Source organism: Balaenoptera musculus, chromosome 9 (genome assembly GCF_009873245.2).
Source record: "Balaenoptera musculus isolate JJ_BM4_2016_0621 chromosome 9, mBalMus1.pri.v3, whole genome shotgun sequence".
NCBI classification, from domain to species: Eukaryota; Metazoa; Chordata; class Mammalia; order Artiodactyla; family Balaenopteridae; genus Balaenoptera; species Balaenoptera musculus.
Window position 1 is genome coordinate 75,501,817 of NC_045793.1, and position 24,959 is coordinate 75,526,775.

Here is a 24,959-nt window from a genome sequence, read left to right on the forward strand (position 1 = left end):
TAGCCAGGTTTCTGTGAAGGTAAACCTTCATTGGCTAGGGGAGGGAGTGATTTTTAAAGGTCTAAAATGGAGAGTTCTTCTTGAGCTAATAGCTCCTTTCCCCAGCTAGGATTTTGACTATCTCCAAGGATGCTTCTGTTGATCGGGGGCTAGCTGACGGAGAATCTCGAGTGCCCCTTGACTCCCCCATATGGAGAGCAGAGGCAGTCTTGTACCCCTCACCCCCACTGGTGTGGTCTGATTTCAGTAGTGAATCTCACAGTTCCCAAGGTCTCTGTAGTTCAGTTTTAATAACATATGGAGATTTGTGCTAACAAAAGCGGTCTAAATCCCCATTTAAAGAAAGACTTTTATCTCGTAAGTCAAAGGTCACAGTTTGGCAAAAGAGTCACCCAGTTTACATTCTTGAGAAAGTTAAACCCCTCTTCACCATTAGATTTTATTTTCATGGAGGTTTTTTTTAATTTAAGATCAATGGGTAGGTTTTAATTTTCATATGTGTGACCAAAGGGTCCATCCAGGTCATTATCCAAAATAATGGGAATCTTCTGTAAAGGATATTTTTATATTTTTACCTCCTACTGCCAGAAACTTTCCATGAACTACCAAAAAGTGGCTATTTCAAGTTGGGGGTGATATATTTTTAGCTCCATATTTATTGGATAATTTATTACCTTACTTTAATGACATAATACTAAAAATGTGATAGCTTTACATGTATTGACTCATTTAATCCCTAATTACCTTCTGAGATCAATGTAGTTATCAACCTAATTTCCCAAACCAGTATCTGTCTCAATCTTCCCCGACTTTTTAATTCGAAAGTGTTCAAAAATATAGAAAAATTGAAAAGGTGGTAGGTAGTACATTGTACAACTATGCACTCTTTTCCTGCAGTCATCAATTTTTACAGTTTTACCCAATTTACTTTCCTTTGGCTGTACATACACTCCCTCTCACAGGCAGAGAGAGACATATATTTTACTTTTTTAATATTTATTTATTTATTTGGTTGCACCGGGTCTTAGCTGTGGCTCGCGGGCTCCTTAGTTGCAGCAAGTGGGCTACTTAGTTGTGGCATGTGAACTCTTAGTTGCGGCATGCATGTGGCATCTAGTTCCCTGGCCAGGGATAGAACCCGGGCCCCCTGCGTTGAAAGCACGGAGCCTTATCCACTGCACCACCAGGGTAGTCCCCTATATTTTCTACTTTTATTTATTTTTGCTGAATTATCTGAAAGTAAGTTGGAGACATTGACAGTTCATCCCTAAGTACTTCAGCATCTCTCTCCTAAGAACTAGGGTATTCTCCTATATGAACATAATTCAATTAACATACCTAAGAAATTCATCTTTGATATAATACTATCAAAACAAACAGTAATGTTTCAAAATTTCCCAGCTACCCTGGGAATTTCCTCTGTAGCTTTTAAAAAAAATCCAGCATCAAAACAAGGACCATGCATTGCATCTACTTATCTCTGTTTTCTCCTTTAATCTAAACTATCCACCCACCTTTTTCTTTCATGACATTTACAGTTTTGAAGAGAACAAGCCAGACATTTCGAAGAATAACCCATTGGTGGTTACAAAGTGGGTCAACCCTTCTGTCTCCATATATTAGGTGACATTTTTAGTAAAGAACTTTTTCTCTTCTTCCCTTCTACTCTCCTTCCTCCCTTCCTTCCTTTCTCTCTCTCTTTTTCACTCTCCCCCCTTCCTTTTTTCTTTTTGAGGAGTGTCATTTTCTATTCATGGCTTCTTTTGTCTTAGTTCAGTGGGTTATGATTCATTGCCAACAGTATTCTTTTGCATGCTCAAGTTGCCCTAAATTTTGCCAGCAGGGCCCCCTTCAAGCTAGCCCCTTCCATGTTCTTTTGTACTTGTTCTCCTAAGTCTTTGAGCACTTTGCTTTCTGGCTAACGCAGATGCTTCTTGCTCATCTCAGACTTTACTTCCCCTATGCTTCTTTCACCCATTTCTCTAAGGAGCTGGAAGTGACTGCTTTTTGTATAAGGAGTGGTATTTAGAATCCAAGATAGGGATGCTAGGAGGGCTCATTGCCACTGGTATGTCATTGCTTCTAGACCCTTCAGTGAACAGAGTTAGGAAATATATTTTCTTAATTCATATTATGGAAACTGATAAGATATTTTGGATAGAACAGATTATGAAATACTATGTTCATAGTATCTCTGTGGGGTTCACAGTATCTCTGTGGGACTAAATAGAGTGCCATTACTGCTTAAGCTACTTGGAATATTTTTGTTAAAATTCACTGAGCTATTTAAAAGCATAATTTTATGTCCACATTTTACAGGTATGAGGTCAAACAACATCCTTAAAATCACATCATTATGTGACTAGCTCTAGAAATCAAATACTATTTTAATTCTGAGTTCTAAGTATGTTTACTGGAAGAATCCTAGACAGTTCATATGTCTGTTGAGATCTTGAGATAATAGAGAAAGCAGGAGTTAGAAGAAAATTTCTGAAGATTATGATCCGTGGGAAGTTTTTCTAGTAGAAAAGAATAAAATGCACGGAAAGGGAAAAACAAACAGGTAATGAATTAAATTCATTTGTAATTATTTAAATTATTAAAATTATTTAAGGTGAGCATAACTGAAAATGAGATCTACCAAACTGTGTATCGCATGGCTTGTACATAATGATAGGAAAACACAGGAGTATTTCTGGAATTTTGTCTGATTCCTGGAAGATAACTTTTGGTAGCCACAACTTGAGATCATACTTTTTCCTCTATTACTTTAGCTGAAAATACTCCTTTTTTAAAAATTGACTTTATTGAAGTGTAGTTGATTTACAATGTTGTGTTAGTTTCAGGCATACAGCAAAGTGATTAAGTTATACATAAATATGTATTAGTTTGCCTCTGCCAATCCCAAACTCCCAATCCATCCCTCCCCCATGGCAACCACAAGTCTGTTCTCTGTGTCTATGAGTCTGTTTCTATTTTGTATTGATAGATAAGTTCATTTGTGTCATATTTTATATTCCACATATAAGTGATATCATATGGTATTTGTCTGTCTTTCTGACTGACTTCACTTAGTATAATAATCTCTAGGTCCATCCATGTTGCTGCTGCAAATGGCATTATTTCTTTCTTTCTTTGTTTTAACAGCTGAGTAATATTCCACTGTATATATATACCACGTCTTCTTTATCCGTTCACCTGTCAATGGACATTTAGGTTGTTTCCATGTCTTGGCTATTGTGAATAGTGCTGCTATGAACACAGGGGTGCATGTCTTTTTTCGAATTATATTTTTGTCCTCATATATGCCCAGGAGTAGGATTGCTGGATCATATGGCAATTCTATTTTTAGTTTTTTTGAGAAATCTCCATACTGTTTTCCATAGTGGCTGTACCAATTTACATCCCCACCAACAGTGTAGTAGGGTTCCCTTTTCTCCCTATCCTAGCCAACATTTATTATTTGTAGACTTTTTAATTATGGCCATTCTGACCAGTGTGAGGTGGTACCTCATTGTAGTTTTGATTTGTATTTCTGTAATAATTTAGCTGAAAATATTCTTTTACCTTTGTCTCACTCATTCTCTCACCTGCATTGGATAAGCTTGTTGTCTTCTACCCCTGCAATCCCATCCTTTCATCTTTGGATATTGTTTAAATGTGTAAACATACAGGTTCAGAAATCATCAATGTACACTCCTGATCTGTGGGTCCTTTTAACGTCTGCTATTTTCCAGGCCACTGTGAATAATAGAAAACCCAAATGTAGCTGTGAGGGGCAAACTATACAGAACTCTGATGAATTCCTGCTATCCTGTATGACAGGATTCCAACCGCAGACTACAGAGTAATAAATAAAAAAAGTCTTCAGAAGCCTGAAGACTTTGGCTACCTATATAGTTTCTAAACTGCTGGGCTTTAGACTTCCTGTGATGTGCCTATAGCAGTTCTGGAGAAGGAAGAAGAGCAACACAGCTGCTTATATGGCATATATTTGCAAGCACTGATGAGCCAAAGATTCTCTGTTAGTGACCTAGACGTTGGCATTAAGATGATGCATTAAGGCATCATAATGTAGCTATTTCCTGAGGCAGGGGCAGCAATGTGGGTGATCACTTATGTAGGTAAGGAATAAATAAGTATGATATTTTCACTTATATGTTGTATGATAACAGTGTGTTTCATTTGGCCGTGTTCAAATCTACAGCATCTTTTAAAAATCATGAGAAACTTTTATACGAAGTAAGGTGAAAGGAATTGCCAACAATACAAAAATATAGCTTCAGTTTTTGCCATTGCTGAAGATAATTTGCTGTCTTTTAATGTTTACTAAATTTAGCAGTCATTTATACATGAAATTTAAAACTGTCCATATTTAACAATACAGACTTTTTTTTTTTTTTTTTTTTTTTTTTTACTCCCAATACTGTGTGGTGTGGTTGACCTCTAGCAGAGGTCATTTTGGTTTGTTGTTTTTTTTTCCCCCGGTCGGGATCAGCTCTTACCACGTCTCCTGGTTTGATTGAACTCACTTTCTTATTTGTGGACGTAATTGGTAGAACAGCATCATTTGCTGGTGGGCCTGGTCTGCTCTCCCTTTGAGACTTTGGCTACTGCCGACGTGGGTCAATGAAGTAGCTATTACATGTCCCCTAAGTGCAAAGACCACTTCCCCCTCTTGGGGCTGTGCTTACACTGCAGCTCCTAGTTATCCCTGCACGGCCTTCTGACCCCACAGAGACCAAAGACAGGGGTGGGGAGTAGGGGTAGAATTTGTTACATGCATCAGGGCACTGCCTACCAACTCTTAAGCCCTACGGAACATACTGTCTTTAGGAGATGATCAGAGAGGCAGAGCCAGGATCTGAACCCACTTCTCCCAAATCCACCAACTCTGTGCTAATGAGTAGCACTGATTGAGAATTTGTTATATGCCAGGTGTTAATGTAAGCACTTAATACATGAGAACTCGTTTGCTGCTCAGAACAACCCTAGGAAGTACATTTCATTATCATCTCCATTGACAGATGAGAAACTTAAGGCACAGAGAAGTTAAATGACTTGCCCAAGGTAACAGAGTTAAAAAGTGGATAAAGACCCAGGCAGTCTTAGAGCTCCGTCTCCCTAAACAGTTCTCTCCCCTGCCCCCCGCTCCCCGCAATAAGCTCTGGATACTAAGATTCCACTTCTGCCAGCTTATGAAGAGTAAAATGAGTAGCTGAGGGGTAGGTGTGGCCTTCATGCCTTCATTCCCACTACCTAACACCTGCATTCCGTTGTTCCATGGCGCCCACTGGATGCAACTCGTGGAGCACCAGAAGTGGTCCCTCAGTTACCATCATGCGACTGGACTTCAGCTGGAAATCATTCCTCTTGGACCTGAAAAAGTTTTGACAGTAGATATTTTATAAATCTAGCAGTAGTGTATATAGGTAGTTGAATATTTAATAAAACCCTATTGTGAAGGCTTGTGAATATAAAAGGGAGCCTTTTCTAAGCTAATCATCTCGCCTTAATTTCTTCTGATATTAAAAATATGAAATCTGATTTGCTTAAAGCAATGTGTAGCTGTCATGGGTCTGGTCGCACTGCGTCTCTGGTGGCAGCTATATGTATTTGTGATCACTGCTTCCTATTTGATGAGAACTCTTTGAGCAGTTGTTTTTCATGTCATATCATACAGTTTCTTTCCAGAGACTACTGTGGGTGCTACTAAGTCATGTTTCATTTTATTGATAAGTAGTGTTTTATTAATATGTTAGAGATATGAATGTATCAAAATTGGTAACATTTTATAAGCTTCAGATTCATACACATGTACCCAAGTGTGAGATACCATTTTAGAGCCACTTACTGGAACCACATTATCAGCTATCAGGTTAGAGTTACTTTCAGTCCAGTGAACAAGGAGGGACTTGGAAATAGCCCCTATGGAATTTTCACCTTTTTATTTGAAACTGATTTCTCATTACTAAGTAATTGATGCCAGTTTTCATCAAGAAAAATCCCAAGCTGTTTTCATAAATAAAGCCTACCCTCTGAAAATAGTTTCAGTTCTCTAGGAAATGACAAACTGTACTTCCTTATAAATGCTCAGTAATGGCCTACTTATTGTCTATTATGTTGGGTTTCTAAGTGCTATTAGGAGTTTCTTTTACATTCTTTTCATTAAGGTAAAAATGGCCATTAAAACAAGTTTTTAAAGGGTCATTTTAAAATATTTGCCATTTGAAAAATAGAATGAACCCACTCAACGTGTCCCTGAAGTGTTGGACCAAGCTGTGTTGAAGGGGGAAGCTTTTGAGTTGGTGGAATTTTGCTTTTCAAGCCCCGTGCTCCATAAAAGCTTTTCTGTGTTCTTTTTCAGGTATGTGGCCAGTTGGATAGACAGAAGGCGTCATCAGTCAGAAAAGGCCAATTTAACGATTCTTTTTGATAAATACGTTCCTGCGTGCTTGGATAAGCTGAGAACAAGCTTTAAAACCATCATTTCAATTCCAGAGAGCAGCCTGGTGCAGGTTTGTCCTGGGTCACACCATTTCACACTCTAGTCCTGATGTGGTAGTGTGGCTTGATCAAAATAGAAGTTCTTGCTTGTTCAAAAAGATGCAATGGTTTCTGGAATGGTTAGGTAGCTCCAACCCTCCCCCACCTGAGCCCCCGTGTTCCCCAGTGATTTTTGCAACTCTCTGTTACACGCCTATTACATGCTATGACCATTTGGGTTTGTGGTCTGTTTCTTTCACAAGACTGTGAACCAGAGGACTGAAGCCACCTTTTACCATTTTTATATCTCCAGAGATTTCCATAATGCCAAGCACATAGTAGGTGCCAAATACATTATTGAATCATTGCATTCTTCCCAAGTATATTTGCGTGGAATAAGAAGAACAGGATAGTAACAGCCTCATTTATTTTTCTGTTTCCTAAGTAACTGGCCCAGAGAAGGTGCTCAGTGTGTTTTTGAATACAAAAAATTCACGCAATTAAAGATGTTGGGCGGTGAGCAAGAGAAAGCTTCTGAAGGCCACCTCGTCGGGCACCACCCTGCCAGGCCTCCCACTCTCTCTTCCCTTTCTTTTCTCCCCCTCCGAAAAATAGTCAGCAAGTCAGGTCAGTCTAGTTCATAGTATTTCAGGAATAGATTTTTTTTTTCTGATCTTCATTGTGAGACAGCTGGTTAGAGTGAAGAGTATATATGATACATTGTCACGGCAGCAAATGAAAATAATTCACGGCACACAGAAATGAAGGTTGTGATCTTAATCTCAGCGTGAAGAATAACTATCCCCAGCCTTGACAAGTCGAAAACTTCACAGAACGTTTACAGTTAGAAACCTTTATTTGTGTCTCTTTAGGAGCAAAATTGGTTTTGAAGTACTTTGTTACCGTGAAGTTACTATGGTACAGAATTTGTCTGAAGCTAAATTAGAAATAGTCACAAGCATAATAAGAAGTGAAAGTTCAGGTTTTTGGATGATTCACACACCAATTAAGAAAACGAATGTCTTCAACAGTAATTATCTGAGGTATAATTTATTTCTGAAAGCAGGTCTGAATTTATTCATAATGAATTAATTTTGTGGTTAGCCTAATTAGACGTCCTCTGGTGTAATACTTGCAAATAAGCAAGTATCGAGTTCCTTCTCAACTTGACTTGTGTATTTGTGTTTCTCTGTGGTGCGAACTTTTTCATTCAAGAGTAGTGTGAAAATAAGTCAGTAGGAATTAATATGATTTTTGCTCTCCCTTCCTCCTTTTGTAGTACTCAGAAATGGCATTTTATCCTTAACTCCTTTTTTGGCTGCTGTTGTATAAAGTCGTCTCTTTGCAGTGATTGCTTATAAGGACAAAATTTGAGACAAAAATGAGTGTACAAGAGAGTAACTTAAGAAGACTACCTTATTTTTATTGAAGTATAGTTGATTTACAATGTTGTGTTATACATACTGGTATACAGCAAAGTGATTCAGTTATGTATATATGCACACACATATATACACAAATATATGTATGTATATACTTTTTCATATTCTTTTCCACTGTGGTTTATCACAGGATATTGAATATACTTTGTGCTATACAATAGGACCTTGTTGTTTATCCATTCTACATATACTAGTTTGCATCCGCTAATCCCAAACTCCCAATCCATCCCTCCAGCCCCGCTTCCCCTTGGCAACCACAAGTCTGTTTTCTATGTCTGTGAGTCTGTCTCCGTTTCATAGATAAGTTTATTTGTGTCATATTTTAGATACCACACACAAGTGATATCATATGATATTTGCCTTTCTTTGTCTGACTTCACTTAGTATGATAATCTCTAGGTCCATCCATGTAGCTGTAAATGGCATTATTTCATTCTTTTTAAAAGGCTACTTTAAGAAATTAATGTACTATGTTTTCCATTATATGAAACTTTTTTGCTTTGCGTTTGGTAAGGTGTTTTAACTCATTCAGAATGTGCACCAAGGTATGATTTTATTAATTGCTGGCACAGAGCTTAAAATGTTTTCCAAGTACTGTGTTTGGGAGAAAACAAAAAATCAGGTGAGTTATCAGCATGTTCAAATCAGTGGATAATGTCATATTCAGACCTTTCAGTCGTTTTCATTTTGATTTTAACAGTTCCTTAGACTAACATGGCTTCTACTCAGGAATAGCAAAGCCTCAGAGTTTTACATTATTTTTCTTGATAACAAACGGGTGAGTTTTATTCAATTAGAAGATTATTTTAAATTGGCAATCATGGCACAATATAAAATAATGGAAATCAAGAGAGACTGAAAAATATAACAGGCGCTCAACTATTTAAATTTTGAAAACATTTCCAAATTATGTCCAGGACCCATTTTCCATGTTACCATGGATTTTCCCCACCTCTCTTGGTTGGGAAGGAGAGGCAGACACACAACATGCTTTGTTATAGCTTCCGTAGCTGTGTGTATGATAGTGATAAAAATCTACTGCTGCCTCCAAAAACTGGGGGAAGGGTATCATGAGTTTTGAGGGTCTATGACAGTACTAACTCATGACAACCATTTTTGTGCTTGAGAGCAGGGGTCCCCAACCCCCGGGCCTCGGACCAGTACTGGTCCCGTGGCCTGTTAGGAACCGGGCCACACAGCAGGAGGTGAGCGGCGGGCCAGCGAGGAAGCTTCATGTGCCTCTCGCTCCCCGTTGCTCCTCCCCATTGCTCACATTACCTCCTGAACCACCCCCCCCCCCACCGCCCCCGCCGTCCATGGAGAAATTGTCTTCCACGAAACCGGTCCCTGGTGCCAAAAAGTTGGGGACCGCTGCTTTAGAGAACTAGCTGTAAAACATGTTCGTTACGGTTATGATTTCACATGAGAAAGGTGTTTGCAGCAACCACATTCCCTCCTTACTGACCTGATGGCCCTGGACGCGGAGTGTGTTTCAGACCAGGAGAGCCGTTCCACCTGGAAGGTCTGAAGAGCAAGTTCCTGAACAGCATTTCTTCCAGGGTTAAATTTAGCGTCCTGTCTAAAAAATGCCACAGGCTAAGGCTGTCAGTCCGACTTTCTAAATTTATGACAACAGGTGGGGGAAACAGCTGCCAAAGTACTAAGGGAAAGTGCGTTATCTAAATGCCCAACCGAGGGAAATGGTTACATAGCCTTTCCATCTAGTGCCTTCGTTCCCAGTGATATTGTAGGGCAACACTTACGGGAAAGGGCAAATGCCTTTAGTTTGTTTTTAAGTGAGAAAGTGGACTGTAGAATATACCCACTACGTGTAGTATGTAGTATGACTCCCTATTTATAAAAAAGACAGCACAGCTATATCCCCATTATTCTTTTCTTTTTGGTTTTATGTATTTCTCTTTATTACAGTGATTATTAATTGGGGGATTTATGATAATAGGGTTTTTTTTTTTTAACAGTTTGTTGTTACCTAGATTAGTTTGGTTGGAAGTGGCCAAGGATGTCCACCGCTGACTCAGAAACCCAAGGCCATCATTTTTGTGTCTCACGGGGTGGCAAATCACTGAGCTGGGAAAAATCACAGAATCTCTTAAGGGTACAGTGGATTTGTTAATAAGCCCTGTGAACTTACTTCACTGTTTAAAAAAAAGAACAAAGTTGCCCTGAAAGAATGGCTTTTTCTTTTTCTTTAGACTATTTGCACTCTTTTGGAATGTTTGTTGACTCCTGAAAATGTACCTTCTGACAGCCCGAAGGAAGTTTATGAGGTCTATTTTGTCTTTGCTTGTATCTGGGCATTTGGAGGCATTCTACTTCAAGACCAGGTATGTGTAGAAATAGTTTATAGAACCAGTTTTTTTGGGGGGGAAATATTATTCTATGTGATCCCTATGGGGTTTTTTAAAATGTATATTATCATAAATCTATCCTACTTGCCCTATTCTCTCCTAAGCCTGTACATTGTCGGCAAGCTCATTCAGGCTGGTGGTGCTGTCTTCGGCTGATAAGGTCAAATCCATAGCCTTCCGTCAGATCTGTCTTCTGAATTCAAGGTTCCATGTCAATACCAGCAGTGTTTCAGTGTGCCTGAGACAGGGTGCTTCATCTGCCCCACCCCCTATTTGCTCTTCCTCTTTTGTCTTTTCCTCAGTGATGCATTTCTCCCAGTTGCTCTAGTTAAAAATCTGGGAGACATCATCTTATTTCTACATCCCCTGGTCATCAGATCCTTTCAGTTAGAAAATAGCTGTCACATCTGCCCCCTCTTCTCTATCCCTACAGCCTTAATTCAGGAGTGTATCATCTTTAGATTGTTGTGGGCTACCACATTGTTGTGGCTTGGGCCGCCATAACAAAGTATCATACCCTGGGTGGCTTAAACAACAGAAATTTACTTTCTCTCAGTTCTGGAGGCTGCAAGTCCAAGGTCAGGGTGCCAGCACGGTTGGGTTCTGGCGAGGACCCTCTTCATGCCTTGCAGACAGATGCCTTTTTCTGTGTCCTCACATGGCAGAGAGAGAGAGAGAGAGGAAGATAAAAAGTTTTCTTATGTCTCTTCTTGTAAAGGCACTAATCTAAACATAATCACCTCCCAAAGGCCCCATCTCCAAATACCATCACGTTGGGGATTAAGCCTTCAGCATATGAATTTTGGTGGGGAGACAATTCAGTCCATAGCACATAATAACATTCAAATTGGTTTCCAGGTCTCTAGTCCTCTTACCCTCTAAGTACTCTCACACATGATTCCTAGGGTAATTGTTGTGAACCACAGTCAACCTCAGGCTGGTTCCTTTCCATTGTTCTTTCCTTCAGCCTAAAGTGAAGCTATCATTCCTACACAACATTGCTAGTATAGTCCGTTTGTGACTTCTGAGTTCTTTTGGGCAAACACTTGAGACACGGACTTGCATAGATGCGTGTGCGCGCACACACACACACACGTGAGCTCACACCCACACACACGACATGTACCACACACAAACTGCTTAGACTTGCCAAAGTACAAAGTGGCAGTTTTTCACCTTTAGAAATTTGCACATCTAATCTCTCCCATGCACCTCTCTGTATAGATTTGCTCACGTAATCTTTACAATTATTCTTCAAGGTATCCTCACTGTGCAGATAAAGTAAAGCTCAGAGAGGCAAAGTAACTTGACTGATGGGAAATGATGACATCAGGATTCCCACTCATGTATCTCTCTCTCCAGAAGCCATCCATGGTACCCCAGGATCTCTCATGGTCGTAGTGCTTCTGTGGGTACCTCTGAATCTTTGAATTAGAAATAGATAGCATATGTCTTCCAGGCTTCCCTAAATGTTTCCAGATATAAACAGGGAGTTTAAATTGGAAGGCATCACAGTCAAGAATGACCCAAATTTGTTGGTTTACTCACTGTAGGTTCTAAAATCCATGGTTGCTATAACCTGTGGGCCAGCTCCTCTTCTTGTCACTAGGTAACCATAAATTATATCTATAAATAAATCTGGCATTCACTTGGCATTCTATATCTTATTCTGACCCTTCTCAGAAGCCACATTTCCTTCAGTAATCTCCAAGTGCTTTCTAAAGAATATAGCCTCTGTTGCCTGAGTGAGAATACTGGGTGACTTCACATGGTTTTTCTCAAAGGCAAGATTTACATGTGTGGATTTCTCCTTCATGGAGACCACATGCAGACTCTCCCCCTCTCCCCCAAAACCTCATGGTTTTTGTCTTTTTTCCAGTGTTCTCCAGAAGGGTTTTCCTTTTCCAGGGCAGACAACCAGGTAAAATCACACGAGTAGGAGGTTGACAGCTGAGATCTTTCTACTGATCATAACAGCTCACCTTCCTCCCAGCTGATCCTCTTCTCATCTTTGCAGTTTCCCAACCTGGCAGCCTTCCAGCCAGTTATTCAAGCCAGAAGCTGGGCATCGCGTGGTCCCCTTCCTCTCCCAGACACTGTTTCCCCAATGAATAGTTGACATCATCATTATCATCTTTAAATTTTCAAAAAGACTTTAACTGTGAAGCATTCAAAAGAGAGGCTATAAAGTTGGAAACATGAATGAAGCAGACCCAAGAAAGAGTCTTAGGATAGCCATTTATTCAACAAATTTGGGTGCCTACTGTATGTCAGGGAACGTGCTCCGGGCTCTTAATAGGCTAGCTCGCTGAATCTTCAAAAAAATAAAACCTGTCTATATAGGTGCAACTATTCTTCTTCTTTTACCAAAAAGGAACTGAAACTTAGATAAGTTAACCTGCTTGGGGACATGGCTAACTAATGTCTGAGGCAAGTTCAAGCTGTAGCAGACTGACTCAGGACCTGTGTTCTTAACCCAGGCTGTTGCAAACACCTTCCAAAACTGGTCCCCCATCAACTCTCCCTGAGCCTCCTATAAACAGCCGTATCATTTCTCACTTGGCTTCTGAAGTAACCTCCTCACTGGCCTTTCTGCTTCTATACTTGCCCCATAATCCATTATTCACTCAGTAGCCAGAGTGATTTTTTTTTTAAAATGTAAATTGGATTATATGTTACATTACTGAATTTACAACACTTTAATTGCTTTTAAGATAAAACTTTAAAATTTAATACTCTTTACACGGCCTCTGGGTCTGGCCGTGCCTATCTCTCCCTACTTCTTCCTCTGCTGCTGCCTCCCCTCCCTCCCCTCCAGCTGCACTGGCCAGTTTCTGGAACACAGGATATTTGCACATGCTGACCTCTTCCTGCTTCCTGGAATGGTCTTCTGTCTAATATGTGCCTGTTCTCAGAGACGGCTTCCCTGAACATCCAGTTAAAATAGATTCACCCATTTCTCTCACTTCCAGCAACGTCGACTTTCAAGGCGCCTATTTATTTATTTGTCTTTTTATTGGCTTCATCTCTGCTTGCACCATGCTTCCTCATGGCTCCCCCTTTCTCTTTCCCATTAACTCTATGAAGGCAGAAACCCTGTTTGTTTTCTTCCCCACTATAGAACAAAATGCATTTCAGTGAGTGAATGAATGATTCAAAATTTGTCATCAAAACCACTTTGCTGATGTAGCGGTTAGGTGAAGGAAATTCTGATGTAAAGTAGAAGTCGTATGTATCCTGCCTACAGAGAATGGTGCCAGATAAGGAATGCCTTCTGAATGAACTTGATTTCAGACCAACTTCTGTAGGGTGATAAAAAAAATCTCATGACACCAATCTGAACATAACTGAAATGAACCTAAACTCATTGCCATATGAGTGGTGGTGGGTAGGAATATGAGCTCGGCTTGTTTGGAAAGTGATGGGATCAGCTCTCCCTGCTAAGGCTGATCACCCCTCTCAGCCCCGACCACACTCTCCTATCCTCCAGCCATCCTGTCTGTCTCTATTTGTGTGTGTGAGATAGCGTCGTACAAAAAGTGGGCCGTAGTCCGTGGACATAAGGACACCAAAGTAAAAGCAAGTTTAAGAATTCTTCTGGAGAAAAATGGGAGTTGAAGTCTTAGATAAGTGAGATTGCTGAATGCAATGGACCATGCACAGTGTTTTTAGAGTTCACCAAAACTCACTTTGCCAGCTCATCCTGTGGATGTAAGAATCTAGGCCAGGTCATCCTGTAGATACAGAAGGGGTTGTTAGTTGCTAGTGCACAGTTGGAATTTCCCCTCGTCCATTTTCCAAACCCTAATCTAGCAGCAAAGGGCTTGTACCTGTCGTCATATAAAAACAAGCACCTTCTAGCAAGGAGAACCTGTTTCCTACACTGTCATCTTCTCTGGAAGATTCTCTTCTAGGGCAGAATTTGTGGAGTTTTCAGCTAGACCACTCAGTTGTGCTACGCTAGAAAACCAAGTCCAAGTTCTTTCCCTCATGGCAGAGCTTCTCAGATTACCAATTTCAAAGACCAACAACATTTCAATAATGATTTGGAGGAATAAAATAGGGTTACCAACTGTCTGCTTTTCTAAATAAGGGCATTTATTTTAAAATGACCATTTATTATCACCATAGCTTTATAAAGGAAAGGATATTTTAACGCCAAAAGTTCCAGGAAGGCTATAAGCTCAAAGAACAGTATTTAAATCAATAATGTTACTAATTTTTTAAAGTATTCCTTTGTTCTTACTTTCTTCATTTTACCCTCAGTTCATGGAGATATTGGTAGAAATCAATACCACCGTTTGCTAACCACTGTCTTATAGCATGGTGATTTGCATGATAGCCCATTATTGAATTGAATAACCTCGGGGTCATCTAAGGTTCACCTAAGCTTACCTTGTTTTTTAAGTTAATAATTACTCCAGAAAATTTGTACCTGATGGACATATGGCAATTATAGCTTTCTGCCTTGATGGTATTGTCACTCATTACAGCTTCCTTCTAGTTATTTATTTTTTCTTGGGTCAGTTACTCAATCCCATTTGTAATTATGAGTCTGTACACTGCAAACACTGTGTGATCAGCCACATTTGCAGGGGCTTTCTGTGTGTTCAAAATGACTTTTAAGTCTGCAATAAGAATTTCTCTTGCTCTCCTTAGCTTTCTAGTTGTCAAGCTGAATTCAGTCAGTGGTGGCATAAAGAGATGAAAGCAGTGAAGTTTCCATCCCAGGGAACAATTTTCGATTATTACCTGGACCACAAAACTAAGAAATTCTTGCCTTGGGCTGATAAAATCCCCCAGTTTACTATGGATCCAGAGGCACCTTTGCAGGTAGGTGTGGGGAACACACTGCCCTTCAAGCCACATGGCCTTGTTTGTTTTTTTTTGAGCAGTCTTTTTTTTCCCTCCCTGATCAATAAATTACTGTTGGTATGGTCAGCATATAACGTATTTCCTTGGAGAGAAGAATCTCAAGTTATAGGAATGATTAGTGGGATGGTTTCTATATTTCTACAGCTTCTTTTTTTAAAATTTATTTCAATTTAATTGTGCGGTAACAGCTTTCTTTAGATTTTCCTAGAAATTGTGTGATTTTACAAAAATCGGAAGCACGTTTCTATTAGTTGAGTGAGTCTTATTTCTGACCTTAGTGTGAATTTCTTAAACAGTGCTTTTCACATGTAACTTCTTTCCTTTACTCCTCAAGCCATAAAAATGAATGTTTGATCTTCCTACTCATGTTTTCAAATTCACATGGCAGCTCACAAATCTCAATGAATCTTTATCATTTTTTAACTGTTTATAAATTGTCCTACATTTTTATATATCAAGTTATTCTTTAACCATCTTCTAATTCTGCCTCAATCTGTTTTGCTTTTCATTATATTTCTTTCTCAGAATCATGTCGTTTTGATTGATTTTGGAGCTTATTATTTCAAGTAGTGCTATATGAAATGCATATAGGTGATTTCTACACTAATTAGGAGGCAGATAGTGTGAAATAAAAGAAAATCCAGTGTGAGTTTCTTGGAGCTACAGTAACCAAGTACCATAAACTAGGTGGCTTCAACAACAGAAATTTATTGTCTCACAGTTTTGGAGGCTCCAAGTTGAAAATAAAGGTGTTAGCAGGATTGGTTCCTTCTGAGGGCTGTAAGGGAAAATCTCTCCTAGCTTCGGGTGGTTTGCTGGAAATCTTGGTGTTCCTTGCATTGTGACAACAATGCATTCCTCAAATCTTCACATCATGGCATTTTCCCCATGTGTATTCTTTGTATTCACATTTCCCTTTTACCAGTCATTTTGAATTAGGTGCCTACTCTGCTTGTATTAGTGTGCTAGGGATACCATGACAAACTACCAGAGACTGAGTGGCTTAAACATCAGAAATTAATTTTTCTCATAGTCTTAGAGGCTAAAAGTCCGAGTTTGAAGTGTTAGTGGATTTGGTTTCTGCTGAGGCCTCTGTCCTTGGCTTGTAGACGGCCACCTCTTGCTGTGTCCTCACATGGTCCCTCCTCTGTATACACACATCCCTGGACACCATCTTGAAGTGTGTCCAAATTTCCTCTTCCTACAAGAACACCAGTCAGATTGGATTAGGTCCCACTCTCTCGGCCTCATTTAAACTTAATCACCTCTTTAAAGGCCTTATCTTCAAATATAGTCATATTCTGTGACACTGGGGTTAGGGCTCCAACATATGAATTTTGGGAGGACACATTTCACCCTATAACCACTTAACCAGGAGGAAACTTATCATTTTACAAACCAGGAATTCAGAGGTAGGGAGGCCTTATGACTTGGTGATATCACCAAGGATTCAGATCTTCTCGCCTTAACACTGGCCTCACTTGAAGACTGGTATCCCTCCTGATCTCAAGGTGACTCTAGTGGTCCCAGGAGTTCGAAGGAAACAAGTTAGGGGGAAAGAAGACTTTCTTATATTTTTTATTAAGGCTGAAGAAACTTTTTTCAGAAGCCCCAGAGCAGACTGCCCCCTGTATTCAATTCACCAGGGGTCACATGCCACCTCTAACCCAGTCTCAGGCCAGGGTAATGAGGTTAAGCTTTGACGATCATCACACCATGGCAGGAGTCAGGTTGTGTGGAGGAGGGGCAGAGACTTGAACAAAGTGGGGCTCTGGCAGGAGGGAAGAAGTGGACAAATGGATTCTGGGAGGCAACCAACAAGGGCTGCTCCATCTGCTTTATAGATTTTGACATTTCTGTTTCAGCTCAGCCTGTCTAGACTTCAGCTACCTAACAATATTATCTAGCTGGTTGAAAGCTGAGGATTTGTAGTTAACCAAAAGACACACACACACACAAACACACACACACACACACACACACACACGACCAAAAAAGTGGTATCACAAGGTTGGTGCAGCTTATCAGTGATGCATTTTATTCAACAGAGAACCTATCAGGACTTCGTAGTCTTACTTTTTATACACAACTGCACCAAATGTGGTTATTTGATTAAAAGCCTCTTAACATGTTAGAGGAGAACCATATTGAGCCAATAATAGTAGCAAATACTAATATAACATTATAATATGTCAGGACCTTTTCTAAGTGCCTTATTTCCATAGATTAACTAATTTAATCCTTATGACAATATTCTAAGGCATGGACTGTTACTAGCCTTTTTACATTTGGAGAAATAGAGGTACCAAGGCATCAGGTAATGTGTATACAGTCCGTGCTCAGCAGAGCGTTCTGTGTGGTAGGTAAGGCAGGGCACAGGCTCCAAACAGATTTGAGTTTGAATCTAAGTGCTACCACCTATGAGTTTGGCCAAGTTATGAATGTTCTCTAAGCTTTAACTTCATCATCTCTGAAATGGAAATGATAACAAAACTCTCCTCATAGGTTTGTTATGAGTATCATATGATGTAATGCATGCAAAGGGCTCAGCATAGTACCTGTCACATACTCAGCTCTCAGTAGGTGTTAATTATTGGTATTAATGTGTGGACAAAAGAGCCAATATCAATAGCCAAATTAAACAGCAAATGATGACAACTAGCAGCAGGAAAGGAAAAACATGTTATAGAACTCAAGTCTAATTTAAAAAAGTCATCTAGGACTGTTCAGTGTAGCACAGAATAGTCTGTGCCTTTCAACAGGTCCTGAGAGTACCACTGAATTCAAGTGAAGTCCTAGAGTAAATGCTCATCATCATGAAGATGATCTTGAATGATCTATAAAATACTCGGTCAGTATATGCTAACCATGTAGGGAAGAACCTTATTACAGAGTTTATGTGTTTTTCTTATGAGCAATATAAATCCTGCAAGTAGTTTTTTTAATCCCCTTTTTAATTTGGCCACCAAGCAACGTAAGACGTATTCAGTTCTCTTTAATCACCATGCAGCCCTCTCTTTCCTGCGTGTCTATGTCTGCTTCCCCTTTTCCTCATCTTATATATTAGTCTCTGTTCCCTGAGTCTGGCTTTTATTTATTTGTATTCTTCGTTTTATTATATTCTTGTAAGCCACCTCTAATTTTTTGTGAAACAATGTAGCATCTAAATAAATAGCCAATTTTCAAAACAGAAGCATTGTTATGAGAATTTTTAACAAAACAATGCACAATAAGTTTCAACAGTGCTTTGGATTTGTGAATATTTCACTTAATGCCTGTTTCCTCCAAGCTGGTCTCTCCTTGCACTGAACTCCTTTAACGTGGATTGTGCCTAATCATTTTGCACATTAATCATTAATCTTACTGGGCCCAGGAATTGCTACCAATTTTTGTTTATATGTGGCTTGGCTTTTCACATGCTTTATCATCTCCTAAAGAGTGGTGGACAGTTTCTTAAGCATTTACTGCATTCCCTTGTATGTGTAACACAAGGTTAGGCAGAGTGTAGGTATTCCGTGATAGGGAGCCTTGGGTGCTAGCTCTTAATTGGAAAAAATAAATCAGTTGCTTCTGCTGTGGCACTTTGATGGCACTACCCAACTGCTCTTCTCAAGCTGTGATGTCTGAACTGATCATTCAAAACAAGAAATTAAGTGGGATCTCTCCTACTGGCTGTTTAGAACTAAGAATTCATTTGGTCTCAATTCTAAAATGACTATGTTGGTTCAGCTACAAAATTTTGGAATGCCTCTCTCTCTGATCTTTCTCTCATTCTATTTTTCCTCCCAGAGAGTTCTGGTTCACACATCAGAGACAACTCGTCTTCAATATTTCATAGAGTTGCTGCTTGAGAAAGGACAGCCGCTGATGCTGGTAGGAAGCGCTGGAGTGGGAAAAACAGTCTTTGTAGGTGACATACTAGCAGGTCTCTCCGAGGCTTATATAGTGTCCCATGTGCCTTTCAACTACTACACAACATCGGCAGCTCTGCAGAGTAAGTGTTCCTCCTGTTTATACTTCAGAAACAAGAGATCAGAAACTGTCAAGGCCAGAACATGCAGCCCAAAGAAATGATTAGTTTTTCTAGGCTTTGGACATTTTGCTTAGGATACATTTTTACTTATCACCATTCTGGCTAAATATACTTTAAGTATTGTGATTTTTGGCCTTCCATATCACTCCTGGCTTTACTTGGGTTACTACTCTATAGAACAGCAAGAATTTACATCAACAGTGTTCATTGCTTTGCCTCTAAACCGTTTGGTTAGCTTTAATCAATTTCACAGAGCCCTAGCAACAAAAGAATATACTCCAGGAAGAGTGCACTGGTTACCTTTTCAAGTAAGGGATTGATTTAGGGGGGAATTCATTCAAATTGTATTGATGAAATGACAGGCCACAGGTTGTTAGTTAAATCTTAGAAGAGCTATGAGAATAATTTTTAACTGTTGAATACATGTGTCAGCGTAATCAAAGGAACCACATAGATTTTGGGCATTCTGAGTTTGGAAGGGCACATGAAGTAGATGTGAGAAGTAGAGAAGCACTGATATCGATATAAAGAGCTGATAGTGGTAACTCTGTCACTCTGGCCAGGACAGCAATGGGGCTGTGCTGTATGGGGGCAGCAGAACTCCCTTCTGTCCACTACTGTAGGAAACCTGTTACCCTGAAGGTGTTTTCTTGTTGTGTGTGTTGTTGCTGTTTTCTCAGCTCTATCAGTAAAGATTAATAACATATTTTCTTATCACGGACATCAACTCAGCCAAGAACGATTTTTCTGTAATCTCTTTCTTAATCAAGTTTGTCTTCTTCATCGTTGTGACTGGAACAGTTAAAAAGCTGACTCAGAAGTTTTTCATTCATTTCTTTAGCAAATATGTATGATTTATCTACTTTCTCTCCAGACACTGTGTACAATACATGTTTTTCATTTGCAGACACAGAAGAAGGGATCACTTTATCGCTTGTAAATGGAAGACTAGGGCTGCAATTCAGTAGTTGAACAAAGTTCAGCTGGCTAATTCTTGGAAGGGATACAGGCATGAATAGATTTAGACATTGCCTATTAGCATTAGGAATAGAAAGAGCTAGTGTACTCTAAAGAAAGGGTTTCAGACCTTTGAGATGGGGTGGTATGCAGGCAAAAAGGGGACTTAGGATAGAAGAATCAGCTTAAGCAAAGACATGAAAGAGAGGAAATTGTGGGACACATTCAATTAATTGAATCTCTAAGTTGACTGAAGCATAGTGGTCAGGCAGAAGATAGGGCAAAGGCTGGAGTGGCGGGTGGGAGTTATATTATAGATAGAGTGACCAGTTGTCTACTTTGCCAAAGACTGGGAAGATATGGGACTTGTAGTGCTAAACCTGGGATCGTCCCAGGCAACCTGGGATGGTTGGTCACTGTGACTGTAGAGAGAGCTGAGATGCAAGTGGAAGAGAACGTATTTCATATGGTAGGAAATGGTGAGCCATTGATGGGGAGCAAGGAACTGACAAGATGCAAGCTCTGCTTTGGGAGGAGAAGTCTGTGGTGGGGAGACCAGTCCCCTTGAGCAGTGTGCTAGCCAAATGAAATGGTGCCCTGGACTAGAGTTGTAGAGGGAAAGGCAAAAAGGAAGAGACATGTACAGGCTGTGGTTGCGCCGATCAGGAACCAGGAGGGAAAGACTAAATTCAGGCTTTGCATCTGGCTGACTGGGAGATGTTAATCCTATAAACAGGAACACAGAAGGCTAAAAAGAAGAGATGGGTTGTGAGTGGGGAAGAGGCTTGTTAAATTGAGTTTGGGAACAGGCGTATTTGGTGTTGGCCAAACGTCCAGGTGCCAATGGCTAATAGGAACTGATGTCCAGCAAGCATTTGGAGATGCAGATATGCCGCTTGGAAGAGGGGTTTGTTAATTTATTCATTGTATATTTCTTTATTCATTCATTCATTCATTCCTTTGTTCATTTAACAGTTACTTATTTGTTGTGGTTGTCATCAGGAATACAGAGATGAGCGTGATATAGTTCCTCGTCCTCAAGCTATTTATAGCCCATTTAGAGAAGAGGCAAGTAATTAGATGCTACATCTCAGATCCACACTGTTCAAGATTTTCTATACTCATGATTTTCTCTTAAACATACCGACACAAAGTCAGATAGGCATGTGAAGAAATGTAATTTGATGTATACACAGGATAACGTCTACATACAGTATCTTCTTGTACTTCTGCACCCTATGGCCCAAGAAGAGAGGTGTGAGAAATTCTTGAGCTGTCCCTAGACTCTGTTTTGATAAAGAAGGACTGATTCACCAGGTTCTGGGTGGACCGGCAGTGGTTTGTGTTTTACAGTAGGTACAGGGAAGGAAGGTGCAAAGGTCAGCAATGGTGTGGTCTCAGATGTGATGGCCAGTGTGACATCACGCTGCAGATATTGACTCTCTAGGAAAGGAGAGTCAGGGTGAGCTCGAGGAGAGTGTGACATAGAAGGTGGTGAACAGAGACATGTTTCTGGGATTAACCTGCAGAGAGATGGTACTTGAAGCCACAGAGTGGGTGAAATGGGGAGAGGATGAGGAAAAACAAGAAAAAAGGACTAAGGTTCTATTTTATATTTATATGTAAATATATTTATATTTTATTATATATAAACAGAAGGTTACATTTTATTTGGTGGACAGAATTATACATTGGTTTCAGGAATTCTTGAGAAACCTCTAGAGAAAAAAGCTGGTCGTAACTATGGTCCAGGAGGAAATAAAAAATTGGTTTATTTTATCGACGACATGAATATGCCTGCAGTGGACTTATATGGCACTGTTCAGCCCCACACTCTGATTCGACAGCATATTGATTATGGTCACTGGTAAGCGATTCTCTGTATTGTATTTTCTACCAAAATCTACTTATTATGACTATGGATAAACATTTAAAAATGGAATTAGCGGGGTGGGATAGGGAGGGTGGGAGGGAGACGCAAGAGAAGAGGGAGGAGATATGGGGATATATATGCATATGTATAGCTGATTCACTTTGTTATAAAGCAGAAACTAACACACCACTGTAAAACAATTATACTCCAATAAAGATGGGTTTTTTTTTTTAAAAAATGGAATTACCCCAGTTTCTTCCTCTTCTGAGGAGCATTTTCTATGATACTTTTTGGGTTTCACTTTGCATCCCCTGTTGCTCATCTTAAATGGAATAGGTTTGCTTTGAATCTTTGGAAGAAGTGGATTGAAAAGTATCTTAGAAACGTAAACTGTCTAGTTTAAGCATTAAGCTCCTTAATGCGTTAACTCACACTCAATTACTTAGGAGAAGCTTGACATTTTCTGTGGGATGTAACTATCCGGTAATATCTGGGCATTGCAGTCTGCAACCCCCCAGTCTTGCTGTGGGTGTTTCTAACCAGACTCACATGAGAATCAATAAGCAGTAATAGTACCTATTGATTCGGCTCCATATGTTGATTCTGGCATCAAAGGAGCCGTGTAGTCTTCAGTTTTCTGAGCTTTAGTTTTTATGTCTCTCAGGTAGACTAACAAGCTCATTGTCAAAGAGCGATTATAAAGATCGAAAGAAACAATTTGTGAAGTCCTTTATGGATTGGTGGGTTTTGTTGTCATTTTGTGCTTTGGGACTTAAGGTTCTGTTTTCTATCTTGCAGGTATGATAGACAGAAAGTGATGCTTAAAGAAATCCACAGCTGTCAGTATGTTGCCTGCATGAATCCGATGGTGGGCAGTTTCACTATCAATCCTAGACTACAGGTAGGGTGTTGAATACTGCTCTCCTCCAAAGAGCCCCTCAATGTCATACTCACACGCTGTAGATCTTGATTCTTAGTGCTTTTGGGTAAAGATTAGGATGTATGGTTCTACTGGACATTTGGTGAAGCATGGAAGCTTATTTTAATTAATAGACTTTTTAGGGCAGTTTTAGGTTTACAGAAAAATGAGCTGAAAGTACAGAGTTCCCATATACTCCCCGTGACTCATTTATAAACACCTTGCATTAGTGTGCTGCGTCTGTTAACAACTGATGAGCCAATATTGACAAGTTATTATTAACTGAATTCTAAAGTTTACATTAGGGTTCATTTTTTGTGTTACACATTCTGTGGGTTTTGGCAAATGTATAATTACAGGTATCTGTCATTAAAGTATCACATGGAGTAGTTTCACTGCCCTAAAAATCTCCTGTACTCCACCTGTTCAGCCCTCCCCCCCCGACCCCCTCACCGCCGAATCCCTGGCAACCATTGATCCTTTTCCTGTCTCTATAGTGTTGCCTTTTCCAGAGGGTTGTATAGTTAGAATCATATAGTATGTAGCCTCTTCAGACTGGCTTCTTTCTTTCTTTTTTTTTTTTTTTTTAATTTAACATCTTTATTGGAGTATAATTGCTTTACAATGGTGTGTTAGTTTCTGCTTTATAACAAAGTGAATCAGCTATACATATACATATATCCCCATATCTCTTCCGTCTTGCATCTCCCTCCAACCCTCCCCATCCCACCCCTCTAGGTGGTCACAAAGCACCGAGCTGATCTCCCTGTGCTATGCGGCTGCTTCCCACTAGCTATCTGTTTTACATTCGGTAGTGCATCTATGTCAGTGCTACTCTCATTTAGTCCCAGCTTACCCTTCCCCCTCCCCGTATCCTCAAGTCCATTCTCTACGCCTGTCAGACTGGCTTCTTTCACTTAGCCTAAATATGCATTTAAGGTTCCTCCATGTCTTTTCATGTCTTGATAGCTCATTTCTTTTTATCACTGAATAATACTCATTGTCTGGATGTACCATAGTTTGTTTATCCATTTACTTACTTCAGGATGCCTTGGTTGTTTCCACATTTTGGCAATTATGAGTAAAGCTACAGTAAATATTTACGTTCAGGTTTTCTGAGTGCACGTAAGCTTTTAAATAATCATCACCACCACCACCGTACATACAACAACAGCATACAACAGTCAGTGTTGTTTACTAGTTTATGAGTGGTCACTTGAAGCTCAGCTGGGTGACTCTGCTGATCTTGGCTGGACTTGTTCACATGTTGGGGAGTTAACTGTCAGCTACTCAGGGTGGTTTTGGCTAGAGTGATTGTGATTGGGACAACGTGGCTCTGTGTCATGTGTCTCTCATCCTTTGGCAGGCATGTAGAATTCATTGCAGAGGTAGAGCCTTAAGACAGCAAGTGGAAACACACAAGCATCTGACAGTGACTGGTACCCTGTTACTACTACCTCCTTCTGTTGCCTTGATCAAGTCTTATGGGAAGTCTGAGAGTCACAGTGGAAGGAACTACCAAGTTACATGGCAGTGGGCATGGATACAGGAAGAGTTGAAAAAATAAGGTCCCCCCCTTTTTTTGTAATCTACTGGTACCATTACATTTTCTATTTTATGCAACTCTTATATTTGTTTTTCTTTTCAGAGACATTTCACAGTGTTTGCATTCAACTTTCCGTCCATGGATGCACTAAACACCATCTACAGCCAAATCCTGAATTTCCATTTCCAGCAGCAAGCATTTGGTCCGTCAGTTCTCAGGAGTGGCCCCACGTTGATACAGGCAACAATTGCATTCCATCAGACGATGACACACACCTTTTTACCCACAGCCATTAAATTCCACTACCTTTTTAATCTGAGAGACCTGTCAAACATCTTCCAGGTACCTCAGTGGCTCTGTGTTGTGTGTCTTGAGTGGAACACTGATTATAGTAATATTAATGGCGTTCATTCATAGAACTTAGTCGAAAACTATGCTACGTACTTGAGCATGTATTCT

General features: G+C 39.9%; 1 protein-coding gene across 1 annotated transcript in view; it reads left to right on the forward strand.

Moving 5' to 3' along the window:
- The window catches only part of DNAH11 (dynein axonemal heavy chain 11), a 306,796-nt gene that overhangs the window by 140,779 nt on the left and 141,058 nt on the right, over positions 1-24,959 (forward strand). Inside the window, exons 41-47 of the mRNA XM_036864125.1 lie at positions 6,368-6,518; positions 10,142-10,273; positions 14,957-15,134; positions 18,966-19,166; positions 21,864-22,029; positions 22,834-22,936; positions 24,603-24,842. Of these exons, the coding sequence (XP_036720020.1) occupies positions 6,368-6,518; positions 10,142-10,273; positions 14,957-15,134; positions 18,966-19,166; positions 21,864-22,029; positions 22,834-22,936; positions 24,603-24,842 (1,171 nt within the window). The remainder of the gene's footprint in view (positions 1-6,367; positions 6,519-10,141; positions 10,274-14,956; positions 15,135-18,965; positions 19,167-21,863; positions 22,030-22,833; positions 22,937-24,602; positions 24,843-24,959) is intronic.